Consider the following 19521-nt stretch of genomic DNA (forward strand, 5'->3'; position numbering starts at 1 on the left):
AAATTTTTTTTGTTGTTGTTGCCTCAGAAATCCTGTTGATAGTGAAAGTTTTAAGGTGGAAATGGCAAACTCAAATGCTTATAGTGGCCACTGAGGTAATAAATGAGAGGAACAGGAAGGAATTGATTGTGGCAAATCTGGAGCACATAATCCTCCTGCCTAAACAGGGCAACTCTTACTCACCTCCATCTGTCTATTGCCTTGAGGGAATATGGATTGTGGTGCCAAATTATCTGATTTTTCAAAATATGTCATATATTTGGCATTTAATTCAGAAATGTTTAAACACTGTGCAAATCATTCAGAACAAGTCTGTGGGCCGGATTGAGTTCCTAGGCTTTTAGTTTGCAAACAACTTTAAGAGATATTATAATTTCAGCGAAATAATTTTTTGTTTTTTATTGTGTTTTCCATGTAGTCGACAGAGGTACGTTCTTGGAGACACAGCAATGCAGAAGATGGCCAAGTCCCATGTTTTCTTAAGTGGGATGGGTGGTCTTGGTTTGGAAATTGGTAAGCAATATTTATATTCCTAATTTTGTATGACACTTTTGAGCAATGAAGATAGTTTAAATAACTTAACTTCATCCCCTTATATTTCCTATAAAGGAAGTTAGATCCAAAATGTTGATCAGATTGAGTTTTTAATCTTTGTCAAGACTATTTCGTGATGTTATATTCTTCCACAAAGAACCAATAATGACTCATTGCTTCTTTTTGTGGTGTTAATAGCCATTAATTATCATTCTCTATATCCATTAATTCATTATAAGCACACATACGTATACTGTATTCATAAAAACATATCTGGAAGAATACGTTGAAATTTTAGGAGTGATTATCTCTGGGTGTTGTGATTATGCACATTTTAATTTTTTCACTTTTAACCTGTATTTTGTAACTTTTTTAAGACGAGGAACTTGTATTAAGTAGTAAAAAAAGAAGTTAAAAGTATGCAGTCAGATATGTGACTAAGCTCTGTGAAGACATATCTAGTGTGTATTCCCAATATTGAGCTATTCCTTTTTCTTTTGCCTTTCTAGCAAAGAATCTTGTTCTTGCAGGGATTAAGGTAAGTAAATGTCCTCTGTAAGAAAAATTGTTATGAGCCTTTTTTTTTTTTGGCTCATTTGTTATGGTAATATTGTTTATACTTTGTTTTAATTATTGTCTTCAATGCTCTACTTTTTAAAAAAAATCATGGAAATTTAAAAAATATACAAAGAAAGAATTGTGTAACAAAACCCCACATACCCATCAGAAAGCATCAGTTACCAACTCTTGGGGACATTTGTTTCATATATCTCCTTCCCATTCCTTATTGCCCCCAACTGCCAAATTATTTTGATGTAAATTTCAGACATTGTATTATATCATCCTTAAATATTTTAGTAGTATCTTTAAAAGATAAGAATATCTTTTGAAGCAGCAATATAATTTTTACACCTAAAATGTAACAAGCTCTTAATACCATTGTATTAGTTTACATGTTGCTATAAAACAGTTTACCCCAAAATTTGTAGCTTAAGCAACATTTGTTATCTCATAGTTTCTGTGAGTCAGGATTCGGGCATGACTCTGGTTGGGGTTTCTCTGGGAGTCTCTTACAAGGCTGCAGTCAAGGTATTAGCAGGGCCTGCAGTCATCTTGAGGCTAGACTGGGGAAGGATCTGCTTCCCAAGCTGGCTCATGTGGTTCTTGGTAGGATTTAGTTCTTCATGTATTGTTAAACTGAGGACCTCAGTTCCTGCTGGCTCTTGACCAAAGGTCACCCTCAATTCCTTGCTTGTATGGCTTTCTCCATAGGGCAGTTCACAGTGTGGCAGTTTGCTTCATCAGAGTAAACAAGTAAGACAGGAGAAGAGAGTGTGTTAACAAGACAAGTCAGTCTTTTGTAACCTAATCTCAGAAGTGGGTCCAGGCCACACTCAAGGTGGGAGATCACACGAAAGCCTAAATACTATGAAGCAGGAAACATTTGTGGCCATCTTAAAAGCCTGTCTACCACAGTCATCAAATGTCTAGTTAGAGTTCAAATTTTCCCAAATGTCTTAAGACATTTTATTGAAAGCTTGTATCATTCTAATCAGGATCCAAGTAAAATTCATATACTGAACTTGGTTTATTTTAATCTATAGATTTCACTTCCTTGCCTAGGTTTTTTCTTGCAATTTATTTGTTGAAGAAACTAGTCATTTGTCACAAGTATTTCTACATGTATATTTCCTGTAAACTGGTAGTTATAGCCAGAGAATCCAGTTCAGATTTGATTCTTTTTGGCAAGACTATTTCATAGCTGTTCTCCCATCAGGAGACAGTAATATTCTGTTGTCTCTCTTTTTGTGATTATTATTAGCTGTTAATTATTATTGCCTAGATTCATTATTTCATTAGGGGCAGTGATGATGTTTTATCATTCTTTTCTCATTTATTAGCTGGAATTATATTTTAGAAAAAAATTCCAGTCATGACTTTCTTGGTTTCATGAAAGTATGGATTGTACATTTACAAAATGCAGGATAAATACTACATTTTTCCCCATTAACTTACCAGTTTTCAAAATCAGTGGTTTCCTGTCATCATTTCGTAGTATTGACCAGTGAATTTATATGTATGTGTACATTATGATAAACTCATGGATTTAAACATAATTTGATGTGTTTTGATCTATTATAGTTATTTTCATTGATGCTCAGATTGTTCCATCTTTGGTTATTGTGGTTCTCTTCCTGTTTTTTGAGGCTTTGGGACACAGCCCCCAGTAGTCTTTGTCACTGTTTACAAAGTCTTTTCAGTGGGCAGAGCTAGAACGTTCGTAATGAGTAAATACTGAAATTTCTGATTTTCAGGTTTAGGCTTATAAAGTACTACTAAAATTTCTAATTTTTACTTTGGATTATAGGATATTTATTTCTGTGATTTTATATTTGTATCTTATTAGGATTTTGGTTTCTAATGATCTATTACATGCTTTATCCTATATATGCTATATATTCTTTATCCTATTATATTTTACTTGTATGGCATAGTTTCAGAATACCAATTCCAATATTGTTAATAATAATGTATTATTGAAAAAAATTTAGAGTTTTTTGATCCTACCTGGATTTGGCAGGCAAATTAACTGCTTTTAAAAGTCACTTTAAATAAATCTCTGTGTGTAGCAGACTCCATAAACAGTTTAGTCCATGTATTCATTTTGCTTTGGATTTTTAGAGATTGCTTTTTAAAAAATTTAGTTTTACTATTATGTGAGATTTATGATTCAAAGTCAGATTTTTTAAACAAAGTATTTTCAGGTAAGTCTAGCTTCTTGTTACCTTGTTTCCTCCTTCACTTATTAGGTTACTGTCTTTTTATATTTGGTTTATTCTTCATTTGTTTTTGTAGATAGGTAAATGCATACACACATACATGTGTATCTGTTTATGTGTGGGTATATATGTTTATCTCCTCCCACCTTTCTCATATAAAGTGCTCTACTTTTCTTTACCTTGCTATCTCTTCATAGCATATCATAGAGATTACTCCATATTTATAAATACATCTTTCATTCTTTTTTTAATAGTTGCATGATTGTACATTGTATGGATGTATCATCTTAAAGCCAGTTCCCCATTGGTGGGCATTTTGATTATTTCCTGTCTTTTGCTCTTACAAATAGTGTGCTATATTTAATACTCTTGTATATATAGCTTTTTGTATTTCTCCCAGTGTGTCTTTGAGTTGGAGTCCTAAAAGTGGGATTGCTGCATCACAGGATAAATGCATATGTCTTTTTGCTAGAGATTGCCAAATTCCTTTCCATTGAGGTTGAGCCAGTTTACCTTGTTATCAGTAATAATGAGAGTCGCTCATTCACCTCACCATCACCAATAGACTGTGTTGTCAAACTGTGGATTTATGCCAATCTAACAAGTGAGAAAAGTTATTTCATTTCTGGGCAAGGTTGAACATCTTTACATATTTTAGTTCTTATGCCTTTGTTTACTTTTCATTGTCTAATTACACAAAATAATAGTTCTAGTACATTGTCAATAATACTGGAGAGAGTGCGTATCCTTGAACTCCTGACTTCAACCAATACTTTTTTCTTTTTTGAAGGCAGTTACAATTCATGATACAGAAAAATGCCAAGCATGGGATCTAGGAACCAACTTCTTTCTCAGTGAAGATGATGTTGTTAATAAGAGAAACAGGTAAAGATATTTTGATGTATTATCATGAGTTTTTAAAAATTTATTTACTTAGAATATTTCCTTTATCTAGAACACCAATCAGTCATAGTTGTTTAAATATAAAGTGCTCTACTTTATATTTATACAGGTAAAGATATTTTTATGTATTATGAGTTTTTTTTTACTCATTTACTTAGAATATTTCCTTTATCTAGAACACCAATCAGTTGTAGTTATTTAATTGATGACCATAAATTCCTACTACTGTGGCTAAATAAATATTGATATATACTTAATTATTTGTATTTGTCAAATTTTTTATATATTTACATAATATGTATTATATAATATATATTACATATATCTTTTATATATTATATATATAAAAGATATATATATATTACACTGCTACCTAGAAATGTATTTCCTTGAATTTATTAAAGAAGGACTTTAGTGTTGCTAAATTATTAAGAAAGTTAAGGAGCCTGGAGCTTGGAACTATTAGGGTACACTTTGAGATTGTGTGGTTTATTGTAGAATATGATAGTATATCATTTCAAGATTCTATAGTTACCTGTAAAGACAAGTAAGTTTTGGTTTCTTTCTTCTACAAGGTAAGTTTCCATTGAAATTTTGTAACATGTCAGGTTCCTCTGATGTCATTACAGTGTCCAACTTGAAGAGATTTGAGTATATTTAATGAAAGAACAGTAAAAATTTATTTTTTTTTTTAGGGCTGAAGCTGTACTTAAACATATTGCAGAACTAAATCCATATGTTCATGTCACATCATCTTCTGTTCCTTTCAATGAGACCACAGATCTCTCCTTTTTAGATAAATACCAGGTTAGTACTCCATTTTGTATTAAATGTTATTGACAGGTTCCAGGGCAAAATTGTTAAATATTAATATGTTTAACTAATTTAACCTAGTATATTGAGAAACAGAACAAAAAAATTTCAAGGTAGAAGACATATTAGAATAAAACCTTTCAAATTCTCCATTTTAAGGAAGGGACCTAAGAACTACTGACAAAGTAGTTATATCAGTTGGCTTTTTTCTCAGTAATATCCATTAAAAACTACTCAAAACTCTGGTTTATAGCAACATGCATTTATTTCTTTCCTGTGTACCTGAATATGTCAGTTGGGGTTTCTAGGCTGAACTCAGCCTGGATTAAACTCCAGAGTTTGGGTTCTCCCCCATGTGTCTCTCTTCTGGGACCAGGAGGCTACCTAGGTCATGTTCTCATGGTAGTAGCAGAAACAGAAGGTCAAGTCCAGCCACACATGCACATTTCAAGCTTCTGTTTTTGTTGTGTCCATTAACATCCTGTCGGCCAAAGCAAGTCAATGTTATCAAGCCTAAAGTCAAGAAGCAGAAAAGTACTCTTCCTAAAGCATGGGCAAGCAGTACAATTACAGGGGAGTAAAAATACATGGATCAGTAGTTCAATCTATTATAGGTAACAATTCCTTAAATAACAACAACAAAATTCCCAGGACCTTGGATATTGTAAAAGTGACTAGGTTGACCCTGATTTTTTTTTTTTTTCTGTGAGTAAATTATGCTGTGATCTATTTAAAAATGAGTGTAGACTTCTGTTCTGGAGTAGATAACTTAAAATTCATCCTGGTACAAAGCACCTAGAATTTCTAAACAGACTTTCTTTTAAATGACTATCCGAGCTCAAAATAATGTAAGGAAAATGCTCAGAGGCCACAAATGAACTGTTAGCTAAAAGACTAGTGAACTGTTATCTGTAGGTACTCTTAGCGACAGGAGTTGCATGTCACAGTAACCAAAGTTCTTGGGAATTGATGTTCACATAGAAACAGAAGATTCAGACCTAGAACTACATAAACTAGAGAAATTGAATTGAGACCTCCCCTTCTTCATAAAGCTGAAACCTCAGAGAGCTATGCCCTCAGTGAAAGGGTGGACAAGAACAATCTTTACCAATCTTGTCTGTTTTGTTTTCTCTTAAGCTCTGGATGAAAAGTAAAGGTTTTCCTGGGGAATTCATAACCATTAGGCATGCTGTCACATAGGTTTAGAGATTAAACTTTATAATCTTTTGTGATCTGGAAATTCCTAAACTGAGAACTTAATGTAAAAAGTAGTACTATAGGCTGGGCGCGGTGGCTCACACCTATAATCCCAGCACTTTGGGAGGCCGAGGTGGGCGGATCACCTGAGGTCAGGAGTTCGAGACCAGCCTGACCAACATGGAGAAACCCTGTCTCTACTAATAATACAAAAATTAGCCGGGCATGGTGGTGCATGCCTGTAATCCCAGCTACTCGGGAGGCTGAGGCAGGAGAATCGCTTGAACCCGGGAGGCGGAAGTTGCAGTGAGCCAAAATTGAGCCACTGCACTCCAGCCTGGGCAACAAGAACAAAACTCCATCTCAAAAAAAAAAAAAAAAAAGGTAGTACTATAATGGCCATAATGGCCATACCCTAAAGTGCCAGACAAAAACAAAACTAAACAAATCTAGAGAAATATACCCTCAACTAAGTTACAGGGTATTCCAGTATATAAAGTCCCTTTGAGTTCACAGTACAAAATAACAAGATGGGAAAAAGCAGCTCAATATGACCAAGAGTCAACAAACTATTAAACCTCAAAGAATTTTTATTTATTTTTCTTTCTTTCTTTTCTTTTCCTTTCTTTTCCTTTCCTTTCTTCTTTCCTCTTTCTCTTTCCTTTCTGATGGAGTCTTGCTCTGTCTCCCAGGCTGGAGTGCAGTGGCATAGTCTGGGCTCACTGCAACCTCTGCCTCCTGGGTTCAAGTGATTCTCCTACTTCAGCCTCCCAAGTAGCTGGGATCACAGGCACGTGCCACCATGCCCTGCTAATTTTATATTTTTAGTAGAGATGGGGTTTCACCATGTTGGCCAGGCTGGTCTCGAACTTCTGACCTCAGGTGATCCTCCCGCATTGGCCTCCCAAAGTGCTGGGATTATAGGTGTGAGCCACCGTGCCCAGCCTAAACCTCCAAGAATTTAGGAGAATAGAATTATTTGAGAAAGATTATAAAATACAGATGTTCAAAACTACTAAATCTTAAAAGAAGGGATTAACTATATAATATACAAATAAGACACTATTGAAAAAGACCAGGCAGATGTGATAAAGAACCAGGTACAACTTATGGAAATGAACATGAAGTCTTAAAAATTAAAATTCAGTGGATAGATTAAACAGTGAATAGATATAGCTGGAATAAACATTAGTGAATTGAAAGATAGACCTGAGGAAATTACCAAAACTATAGCACATAGAAATAAAGAAAATATCCCAGCACTTTGGAAGTCAAGGCAGGCAGAAAACCTGAGGTCAGGAGTTCGAGACCAGCCTGGCCAGCATGGCGAAACCCCGTCTCTACTAAAAATACAAAAATTAGCTGGGCATGGTGGCGTGTGCCTGTAATCCCAGCTACTGGGGAGGCTGAGGCAGGAGAATCGCTTGAACCTGGGAGGCAGAGGTTGTTTTGCAGTGAGCCCAGATCGCACCACTGCACGCCAGCCTGGGCAACAGAGTGATACTGTGTCTCAAAAAAAAAAAAACCCAAAACAGAAATAAGAGAAAATATTATGGACAAGTTAAAATAAATGAGAGCTTGAATGAAAAGGTCCAATTTATGAAATTGGATTTCTAGATAGAAAGCAATAGAAAAGAGCAATATTCAAAGAAATTATGGCTGAGAATTTTCTAACATTGATCAAACACAAATCAAATTCAATATGTGTTGGGTCTAGTCTTTGATTTTTTTATTATTTGCAAACTATCCTGTTACTGTTTCACAGATGCAGGAAATATGAGATTCCTGGGTCAGAGACTAAGAAGTTTATTACTCAGTGCATAATAAAAAATATGAGCATATATTGCATTTTCTTCCTCGCCCCTTGTCCCCCAAGTCCCTCTAGTTCAAGGCAGAGGGCTCAGTGAATGCACATGCAGTAGGTTGCTTTAGAGAAGAACACTGAGCTTGGCGAACTGGCTGTTTTAAAGCAAGCTAAGACGTCTCTTTGTCCCTGAGGAAGACCTTACTTCATCCCTCAAGTTTTTACACGCAAATACAATTCTGAGAAATGACCTCAAGTAAAGAGCGGTAAGGGCCTTGCATTCATGGCATACCCTGTGAGACTGTATAGACTGAGAGACCCATGGAGGAATGTCTCCCTACAGGAAGCAAACCATATTGCAAGCTAGATTTAAAAAAACTAAATCCACAGATGGACATGTTCTAGTAGCCAACTAATGTGTCTCTTAAAAATGTTGTCAGGTTTTTAAGCTAGCATGAAAGTAATACTCTGGTAGCTAGGTTAATATTTGTGTGATAGTAATAGATGAAACAAATCTAATCACTTAGAGTCCATAAATACTGCATAGGATATTAAGGTTTGCTTCTAATCACAAAGCGTGTGATGGTTATCAAGTTTTATGTGTGCAGGTTTTCCCCTGTATATGTTATTTTTACTTTTGTTACCTATACTTTGTGAAGGTATTAACCTTGGAATGGAATTCCATAGGATTATAACTTTTCAATGAGATTAGCGATGTGTCTTTAGCACAACGCAAACTGACATGCTTCTGATTATTGTATACTACAAAAATAATTATGTATTTTCTAGTTTTTAATTTGTTGTTTTCTCAACAGTGTGTAGTATTGACTGAGATGAAACTTCCATTGCAGAAGAAGATCAATGACTTTTGCCGTTCTCAGTGCCCTCCAGTTAAGGTAATTGTATCATTTAGTAATGACATGTAGTTAACCAAGGAAGAACACTTTAACTACTAGAATTTTTAACTCATTGATAGGTTATATAAGAAACTTTTTACATATTAATCACAATCTTTTTTTCATTAATTTTGATATATTCATTTCCTGTTTTTAAAACTAGGATCTAAGTTTGGTTTATAGACAGATTGCCAAAACTAAGGAAGAATTAATGTTAGGAATGGAAAGGATGATAAACATTGAAATCATCATCTAATTTTTTTTTTTTTTTTTTTTTTCCCGAGACAGAGTCTCATTCTATCGCCCAGGCTGGAGTGCAATGACACAATCTTGGCTCACCCCAACCTCTGCCTCCCGGGTTCAAGCTATTCTCCTGTCTCAGTCCCCTGAGTAGCTGGGATCTTACAGGCACCCGCCACCAAGCCCAGCTAATTTTTTGTATTTTTAGTAGAGACGGGGTTTTACCATGTTGGCCAGGCTGGTCTTGAACTCCTGAGCTCAGGTGAGCCACTGCGCCCAGCCTCTAATTTTAAATGTCGTTATGATGGTGATTTTCTAGAGGTTCAGTGGTTCATTCAATGAATATTCATTGACTATCTATGTATTGGAGACAGTTATAGCCACTAGAAATACATTAGTGAATAGAGACAAATTTTCTTACTCATGAAAATTACCTTCTGCTAGGGAAGATGTACAGTAAACAAGAAAATAAATACATCATGCGTTTTTAAATAGTTTCAAGTCCTATGAAGAAGAAAAATCTGAGTAAAGAAAAATAAAGAATGATATCTGCATGATGTAGGGAGAAGGACAGTTCTGGTTCTCTTAGATTAGAAGGTTAGAGAAGTCTTCACTAAGGAGATGACGTTTGAGTAGGGCCCCGAGTAATGAGAAAGAACAGGCTATATAAAGATCTGGGGGAAAGCATTCAAAGCAGGGGAATCAGCAAATGTAAACATTTGCAAGTGTAAAAATTAGGTTGGCGGTTTTGAGGAACAATAAGAGGCAAGCAGGACCAAAATAGAGTGGTAAAGAGGAGAGGATAGTAGGAGTAAAATATACCAGAAGATTAGTTTGGGAGAAGTAGGTTGGGGGCCATACGTTACAAGATCTTCGAAGACATTTGAGTTTTTAGGCCTGTGAGTTTTAATCTGTTTTATATTTTTAAAGGATCACTATGGCTTGCTGTATGGAGAGAAAACTATAATTGTAGTTTTCAAAGTGTGGTCCAGGGACACTAAGAATCCCTCAGACCCTTTCAGTGGTTCTGCACACTAGAACTTTTTATTTTCATATTACTAAGATGTTATTTGCCTTTTTCATTCTGATTATCTTAGGCGGCAGAGTGGAGTTTTCCAGAGTCTATATGATGTGTGGTGATATCCTTGCTCTGACAATGGAATATGTATATTCTTGTGATTTAAATTTCTCTCAGTTTTAATTTCTAACACAGTAAATATTGATAGGTGTAACTTACATAAAAGCTCTTTGGGTCCTCAATAATTCGTAAGAGTATGAAGAAGTCATGAAAGATAACCAAAAGAAATAGAACTGTTGGATTATAAGAGTAGAGTAGAGGCAGCTAGACTAGTTAGCAGGTACTGCAGTAGTTCAGCTGAGAGATGCTGGTATCTTAGACAAAAGAGTTGGGAAGAGAGATAGTCAGAAGTCATTGAATTTGAGGTATCTTTTGTTTAAAAAAAAGGTGGGGTGGGGTGGGGGCCTAACAGAACTTGTAGATAGATGAGTGTGAGTTGTGAAGGAAAGAGTGAGTGATCAAGAATTACTCATAGATTTTTAAACCTCCAGCATAATTAGGTGCACAGTGACATTGGGAAGAGGTTTAGATGGGAAAAATCACAGTTCTTCGCTTGTAATTGAATTCATTACTAACCTCATCTCGTTGGTTTTCGGGGTTGTTCCACTGGAAAAAGGAAAAAGCTACTTGTTTCTTTGAGTTAGGCACCAAGGCAAAATCATAATTTATGATGTAGGTGTGTTGAAAATTTTTGGATCGTTGTATTTATATAGCATATTTATGCTCTAGAGCATTCATGTTGTGGTTTACAATTTAAGCATGTGATTAAGACAGAATAGGCAGTGAACTTACAATAGGGCACAGCAGTATTACAAAATAACTACACAAGGTTATAAATTAAAACCTTTGTTTACGTAATTTATATGCTCTTTAGAGTTAAACTTTAAAAAAAAGCTTCTAAGTTTCTGCCCAGTTTTATGTCTTGTAAAAAAAAAAAAAAGCTATATGTATCCATTTTGATCAGTAAAGTCAATATATGATCAAGTGGGAGGTGGTCTTCTGTTATCCATATCACTACTTCATGTAATTGGGATTATAAATTATTTTAATATGTTCTTATACCGTAATATCAATATACTTAATTATGTTAGAAAAACATTATTTTATGCAAGATTGGGTGCATTACAGAATAAGGATTTCTCTTTATTAGCAGTAGCTCTAAAAATAGCTTTAAGCCCAAAAATAATTTCTTTACAAATTCTCAGAATGGAGACAATGCATGTGTTAGAAAAATTGCTTTTAATAAAACCTTTATAATTTGTTTAAGAACTTAATGTTTTACCTTTCATGGCTTTGATTTGTGATGTCAGTTTTTCAGCCTTTTTTTCTGTAGACTCTGCTCTCAGCTTTTAGCTCTATTCTATTTTCCATTAACTCTGCTGCTTTTGGTAAATGAGCACTTCATTCCTCTTTCCTAAAATAACAAGAATTCACTGCTGGACTATTAAGCCAGAGTTATCTATTTCTTTTATGTTGTGCTTGAATTTTGTGACAAGCACAAAATTTTAAAGTCACAGAATTTTTGTTATTTAAAAATCATGGAATTTATAAAGATGATATGCTGATATTCTAATTTTGTTATACTGGACATCCATTTACTAAAAGTACTGAAAATCTTTGATTCCTAAACCATTCTGCATCAGTTTATCCTGTTTATGATTTACTTTGTATTCTATAGGTTGTGTAAGGTATACTTAATTATAAATGAAATTGTTATGAAATGGCCTAAGATACTAGAGTGTTTTTTTATTTATATAAATAAGATTGAACTTGTTTTTGCCATTTTACAGTTTATCAGTGCAGATGTACATGGAATTTGGTCAAGGTTATTTTGTGATTTCGGTGATGAATTTGAAGTTTTAGATACAACAGGAGAAGAACCAAAAGAAATTTTCATTTCAAACATAACGCAAGTATGATTATATTAATGAACTTTTAAAATAAATTTTGTTAAAGTTGATGTGAATGCTGTTTTCAGAAAGGTGGTATCAGCAAAGTATTGCAGTGTGCAAAATTTATTTTACAGTGTTTTAAGATAATGAGGGAATATGTAGCTAATTTCTTGACTGCATTGTATTAAAACTGGAACATTATTGTTAAAAATATTCTGGATTTTCTCTAACAAATAATACTTGATAGGGCCAGGCATGGTGGCTCACACCTACAATCCCAGCACTCTGACAGGGATGGATCACTTTAGCTCAGGAGTTTGAGACCAACCTGGGCAACATGGTGAAACCCCATGTCTACCAAAAATACAAAAATTAACCGGGCCTGGTGGTGTGTGGTCCCAACTACTAAGGAGGCTGAGATGGAAGGATGACTTGAACCCGGGAGGCAGAAGTTGCAGTGAGCCAAGATCACGCTACTGCACTCCAGCCTGGGTGACACAGTGAGACCACATCTCAAAAATAAAGAAAGAAAAATAATAATAATACTTGATAGAGCAACATTTGCTTGTCATAAATTTTAATTTTAATTTTATTCTATGTTACCTCCTGTGGGTCATGAATTGTGATTCAGTGTATACTGAATTGTTTATTGTGTTAGATAGTGGATGCACTAAGTATGTTGTAAGTCACCTAGCCTAATACTCTAAAAAGGCACACTTAAATCATATTAGAGAAAAGCATTTCTAATTTGTTATATTTCTAAAGCATTATTTAGAAGGTGTAGAAAGTTTTGATTAACCTTCAGATTCAAAAGTCTAAATTTTCTAACCGCACTCTTGATCATGCATAAGCTCAATTTTTTTTTCCATAAAAGAACTGGAGAAATCATTATGATCCCCTTTTAATATTATTTTACCTAAATAATTTACTTTATTTGTACTCTTTGTAATCAACTTACATTGAAGTCCAAAAGAAGACAAAATAAGGGAATGATAATATACTTTAACATAACAGTATTTGTAATTTGTACTTCTGTCTTTACACTTTATTTTTAAACCCAGTTTAATCTCATGGTGATGGAGACCCAGTACTGTCTCTGTCATGCCTTTTAGGAAAAATTTATCAAAAAGTCAATCTGTATATCTTTCTGCTCAAAGAGTGATTATTATTCTACCTGAGTTATTCTTTCAGGCATATTAAGACTTAACCTTTTACCTTCTCTAGTTGATTTTAGTTTGTCCCTGAGAAAAACACAGAGAATAAATTCCAAAATATGGTATGGATTCTTATTGCATTGGTGTTATCTTTTATTGAATACTATAGGAAATATAGCTGATAAGCTACACAATATTTCTTTAAAGTGTTGAGCAAGCTGTAAGCTACCAGATTCCCATCTTTAAAATTTCTATCCTCCTTCTTTACTGTTCTTTGATCTTCAGTGTTAGGCTTTTATCATTTATGCCCATGGTTTTTTCTCACATTTAAAACTATTAGGTAACTTGGAATGTTTGTTACAAGTTACATGAATTTTTGAATCTATTAAATATTTGATCCTTTCTGTGGAATTTTTGAACATCTCCTACCAAACATAGAAATTATATTTTCAGCATTCATTTAAAAAATAGTAATAATTTGATCATTATTTTGTGATAGCTTTTTAAAGGCTTGCTTTTACTAACAGAAGAATAGCTTAGAATTTCGGTTTTGAGAATTTTATGGTAACTTTGTCATTTTTGCTTAAGATTTGAATTTGTACACAAAGAATACATGAACTTCTTTTTTAATAGATTACTCTTATTTTTAGGCAAATCCTGGCATTGTTACTTGCCTTGAAAATCATCCTCACAAACTGGAGACAGGACAATTCCTAACATTTCGAGAAATTAATGGAATGACAGGTTTAAATGGATCTATACAACAAATAACGGGTAAGTCAATGTGTTTTATTAATTCATTTATACTTATTCAGCAAATTTATAGTTCAGACACTAAGTGTTGGGAACAGAACGTCAACTCAGAGAGACATGATCTAAAGCCCTTGGCCTCAAAATATTCGATCCAAGTGAAACATTGTTAAACACTGATGATATTAAGAGAGTATACTCATTCTGGGGACACTGAACTTAGCAGGGAAACCTACCCAGTTTTGGGACAGCAGCAGTGGGACAGGGTGTCTTGATTAAAATGTGAAGGTTGCATTGGCTTAGGAAGGTATTGAAAAAAGATTATTTATGCAGAGACAAACAGAAAAGGCGCAGATGCAAGACAGAACTAAAGGAACTACAAGAAATTTAATACAGCAGGGCTGGCAGGGAGAATTAAGCTCACAAGTCTTAAGATGTTTAGGAGGAAACTTGATCACATACTATAGGTGAGTGAAGATTTCTACATGGTCAGTCAACATATTCACTTAAGGAATGCAAGAAAGGGAGTAGGTTTTGGAGATAAGATAAAGAGTATAGTTTAGCTTTGTAAAATGAGGTGGCAATGAAGTATTTAAAGGAAGATGTCTAGATGTTGGTTGGGATATATGTTCTTTTTCAGTGGCTTGAATAAAAGGGATGAATGTTGTGTCTGCAGGCAAGTTTGTAGGTTTGTTCGCAAGAAGTTGAAGGGGTCTGTTTTTTTACTGGACTAATGTGAAGTCATTGCCAAAAGGAAATGAAAGGTGCCGAAACCAGGAGGAAAGTAGACATTCTTAAAAATGGAAAGATGTCAGGCATCATATAGGGCCCATTTGAAGTTTAATATAATGAATTTATAGCAGCGTTAATCTGTGTAGTTTGTGTTTTTCCTTCAGCCATGTTTAAAAGAGTCAAAGTACTGGACAACCCATAACTATATAGCATGCTTACACCTATTTAGGGGAAATTGATTCAGTTTTATCTTTAGGGCATTTGAAAATATAACTGTGTATTTAGTTTATAGACAGTAAATGGAATTACTTTTTTTTTAATGACGGCAAAATATATCCTCAGGAGAGGGAAAAATCAATTCTTATTACAAACTGTTTATAGATAACTTTGAATCTATATTTAAGTATTTTTGGTAACAAAACTATTTGATTTTGTTTGCCAGCTACATCTAATTATTTTAAATACAGGTTCAGATCATAGATACTAAAGAATATGTCTGTTTTTATTAAAATTAATCATTTAGGATTATTATTTGTAATTTTGGGGTCCATGTTGTGGTGAATTGTGGTGATAGTTCACATTATGAGGCTGCTTGTATAAAGAGGAGCCACTGCATGTCAAGAAATAAAGAGAAAGAAAACCCACATTTTGTGCCAAAAATTCTTTGGAGGGAGAGATGAATAAGTTTAAATAGAGTGGCTGTTACGAAGCTTTTTTTTCCTTAACATTTATAAATTGCTACTTACTGATCTAAAGTAATATTCTGCTAGCATGAAAAAATGTTGTTTTGTTTTTTTGTTTTTTCGTTTGTTTTCTGCTTCTTTTTTTGAGATAGCGTCTTGCTCTGTTGCCCAGGCTGAAGTGCAGCGACATGATCATGGCTCACTGCAGCCTCAGCCTCCTGGGCCCAAGTGATCCTCCCACCTCAGCCTCCCAAGTAACTGGGACCACGGGTGTGTGCCACCACACCTGGCTAACTTTTTTATTTTTGTAGAGACAAGATCTCTCTATTTTGCCCAGGCTGGTCTCGAACCCCAGGGCTTAGGTGATCCTCTTGCCTTGGGTGCCCAAAGTGTTGGCATTACAGGTATGAAGATAAAAAAAACCTCATGACCAGCCAAAAAACATTGTTAAATAGCTAAAATAATACATACTTATTCTAGATATATATATGTGTGTATATGTTTAAATAGGGTTAAAAATGAATCCTACTTCAGACTTCCTTTCCTCTCCAGAGGTAACAACAGCTAAGTTTGGTGTTCACTCTGCTGACCATTCTGTCTACTTTATATGTTTACTATATATACACACATATAGTATATATTACATATTATATAGTATATATGCCTGTATTATATAATATATTAAGTAAAGGGGGGGCTTACTTGGTTTTTTAACTTAATTTTTTGAATAAGCAAATGGTTTAGAAATGAGAAACATTTTCTTTTATAGCTACCTAATATGTCATAATACAGATGAAAATGTTATCGGACCATGTTTTTTCTTTTTAAGAAATGAGGGTCTCACTGTGTTATCCAGGCTGGAGTACAGTGGCTATTCACAGGTGCAGTTTAGCACACTATAGCCTCCTGGGTTCAAGTGATCCTGCTGCCTTGGCCTCCTGAATAGATGAGACTACAGGCACATGCCACCATGCCCAGACAGAGCATAATATTTTCCTGGTTTGCCATTTATCTTTTGATGTTCCTTATGATGGGTTTTTGTCATGAGGTTTTCTTTTTTATGTTTTTATAGTCAAATTTTAAATATTTTCTTTTATGGTTGTTATTTAGTGTTACTTAGAAAAGCCTTCCTTACTACATGGTTTTAAAGGAATTTTTCTCCCATGCTTTTATCTGAGAAATTATTAGCATCTTTTTTGAAACCTAAAACTTTTATCCATTTGCAATAGGTATTCTCCCAGTTGTCTTTTTTCTCTATAAGATTTATTGAATAATCTTATCTTTTCGTTACTGATTGAGGTGCCACCTTGATTTTGTCTTTTGTGTACTTGAGACTGTTTCTGAATTCTCTAATCTTTTCCAGTTGTCTGTTTATTAACCAGTACCATATTATATTATTATGATAGGTAGTTATTATATTATTGAGGCTTTATGATATATTTTAATATCTAATAATGAGTAGCCCTCATTACTCTTTTTCTGTAAGTTTCCTTGGTTATTTTTAAGTCCTGGAGTTTCACATTGGAAAAAATGCTCTGTCTAGTTCCCCACACTCCTCCCAGCTCTTCATTAAAAAACAAAAAAAAAAACAACAAACAAAAAAAAACACTATGCTGGAATTCTTTAATTTTGTAAATTAGGGATAATTAACCTCTTATGACAATAAGAGTTGAAATTTAAATATCTATATCCCTGTGTAATGATTTTTTAAATTTTTTGTCTTCTAGTGATATCGCCATTTTCTTTTAGTATTGGTGACACCACAGAACTGGAACCATATTTACATGGAGGCATAGCTGTCCAAGTTAAGACTCCTAAAACAGTTTTTTTTGTAAGTATTTTTTTTCGGCTTAAAAAATATTTCTTTACAGAAAAAGAAAGGCAGAAGAGACAAATAACTACTCAGTTAACCAAACAGATTAAATGTGGAACAGAATTTGTTTTTATTTTTATTTTTTTGTTTGTACCCACTTTGAGGGAAGTGGAATTAATCTAATGAAATAAATGAATAAAATGGATATTAACAAAAAACTTACACATCTTTTATAGCCAGAATACCATATACATATAGTTGAGCTAAATGGGTATACCCGAAAGGAACTGTATCTTTGTGAATTATCAAAGAGTTTATCATACTTATTACAATTTGCTTTCTAAGACAAGAAATAAAACTAATGTATTTTCAAGATTTAGCAAGAGTTGTTTTGCTTTATTATTTAATTTTCTAAAATGAAGATATTCAAATTATACTTGTTAATCCTGGTTTTTAAAATTTAATTTAATTTTATAAATTTCAAAAAACAGTATATATGTTGGAAATGTAAAATAATTTCTAAAAACGACTGGCATTGAAAGGAAAATGTAAATAGCTGAATATAGAGAATGTGGTGTCAGGGAACTAAGGGATCTTGTGCTACTAAAATCCTTGGGCTCCTTCTCAGGATAAGCTAGCACATCTCTGTTTTTTCTTACAAGTTCTCAAGGTTTTAACATAATTGTCTTTTCTTTTCCAGAACTATTAACAACTCCAGTCGTTTACAGGCTTTGTTCAACCCAAAGTTAGAATTAAAAAAAAAATTAAAATAGTATATCTAGTCAGATGTGCTCCTGCATATCTCCTTGTGTTTTGTCTCCAATTTTTAATTGGATATGTCCCCATTTTAGATTGGGTGGGTGTTTTGGGTTTTTTTTAGGGGGGGTTTCATTTGTTTTACCTTTGAGTTCTTCACACAGAATTTAATAAGTCTTGACAACCTGGTATTATAAAAATATGGTAGCTTTTAGATTAAAATAATAAATTTTTTAAAGTATGCAAATGTTTTTACTAATTGTTCCCAAATTTATTATGTAGAGCAGGTTGTTTTATTGCATTTAACTTTTTTTTTTAAGTATGGTCATAATAATGGTAGCTAGTTTATATTTCAGTTAAAACATATCAGCCCAACCCTACTTATTTCAGACCCTTGGGAGAGTTCCCTAGTTTTTAGTGCACTGACATGTAACAGTATATTTTGTCAAATAATCACTCACTTACTCTGAAGTAACGACTTTTTCCTTCCTATCAGGAATCACTGGAGAGGCAGTTAAAACATCCAAAGTGCCTTATTGTGGATTTTAGCAACCCTGAGGTAAATAAACACTTTGCAGGTTTGAGAGAGGCAGCAGAATCAGAGATGAGAATTAGTGAGTGATTATAAAGTTAAAATGGAATAACCATGTAGGTATCTTGCTGTCGGGCCTTATAATGTGAGTATAATAAAGGTTATACTCACATATCTAAAGTTGACTTCTGAGGATTAAAAATGTGAATTTGTATCATAAAAAAAAGTTAAAGTAATAGGAAAAAGTTTCACTTTTATAATGATTTGCCAACTTTGATAATTATAAGACGATTTCAATAACTTGTGCAAAGATGATCTTATTAAAAGATTTTCTGAATCATACCATTTTATATAATACATATTTCTTACCAAAAAAGCCTTGAGTATGTATTCTATTTTTTTTAAATGGATGTAATTTTGTAGCAGTAAATGTGATAAGGAAGGAACTAACAGTTTCCAAATTTGTAAATTTTAATAAGGAAAGGGGATTAAATCATTTACCTTCATGGCCCTGAGGTTAAGTCATTTAACTTCTAACCTTCAGGTTTCTTATTTGTTAAATAGAGTTAATAACAGTATTAAGCTAATGTGTTTATTATGATGGTTAAATAATGTTTTAAAAGTATTTAGCCCAGTGCCTGGGACATACAAGCACTCAGTAAATGTTGGCCAATTTTTAATGTTCTCAATAGGCACCTTTAGAGATTCACACAGCTATGCTTGCCTTGGACCAGTTTCAGGAGAAATACAGTCGCAAGCCAAATGTTGGGTAATGTTTTAAGTTTAAAAATAAGTATTTTCCTTTTTATAAAAGTAGGAGTTCAGAAATTATAATTTAAAAAGTAACTATGCCCTTTGTAATTACAATACCAATAGATATACCAAGCTGTGCAAACATTTATTATGACTTTCTGGTCCTTTTCCTGGTGGGAGTGGAGAAATTGGTTTATAAAAGTGGAATCAT

At 33.7% G+C, this 19521-nt stretch overlaps 1 protein-coding gene across 3 annotated transcripts in view; it reads left to right on the forward strand.

Moving 5' to 3' along the window:
- Nucleotides 1–19521, forward strand: part of CENPC (centromere protein C) — a 269756-nt gene that overhangs the window by 18673 nt on the left and 231562 nt on the right. For all 3 annotated transcript variants that reach the window (XM_063603799.1, XM_055111478.2, XM_063603800.1), the window contains exons 3-12: nucleotides 419–513; nucleotides 1044–1072; nucleotides 4105–4199; nucleotides 4913–5024; nucleotides 8847–8927; nucleotides 12036–12158; nucleotides 13942–14065; nucleotides 17184–17287; nucleotides 18522–18584; nucleotides 19250–19326. In XM_063603799.1, the coding sequence (XP_063459869.1) occupies nucleotides 419–513; nucleotides 1044–1072; nucleotides 4105–4199; nucleotides 4913–5024; nucleotides 8847–8927; nucleotides 12036–12158; nucleotides 13942–14065; nucleotides 17184–17287; nucleotides 18522–18584; nucleotides 19250–19326 (903 nt within the window). The remainder of the gene's footprint in view (nucleotides 1–418; nucleotides 514–1043; nucleotides 1073–4104; nucleotides 4200–4912; nucleotides 5025–8846; nucleotides 8928–12035; nucleotides 12159–13941; nucleotides 14066–17183; nucleotides 17288–18521; nucleotides 18585–19249; nucleotides 19327–19521) is intronic.

The sequence above is a fragment of the Pan paniscus genome, chromosome 3 (genome assembly GCF_029289425.2).
Source record: "Pan paniscus chromosome 3, NHGRI_mPanPan1-v2.0_pri, whole genome shotgun sequence".
Taxonomy (NCBI): Eukaryota; Metazoa; Chordata; class Mammalia; order Primates; family Hominidae; genus Pan; species Pan paniscus.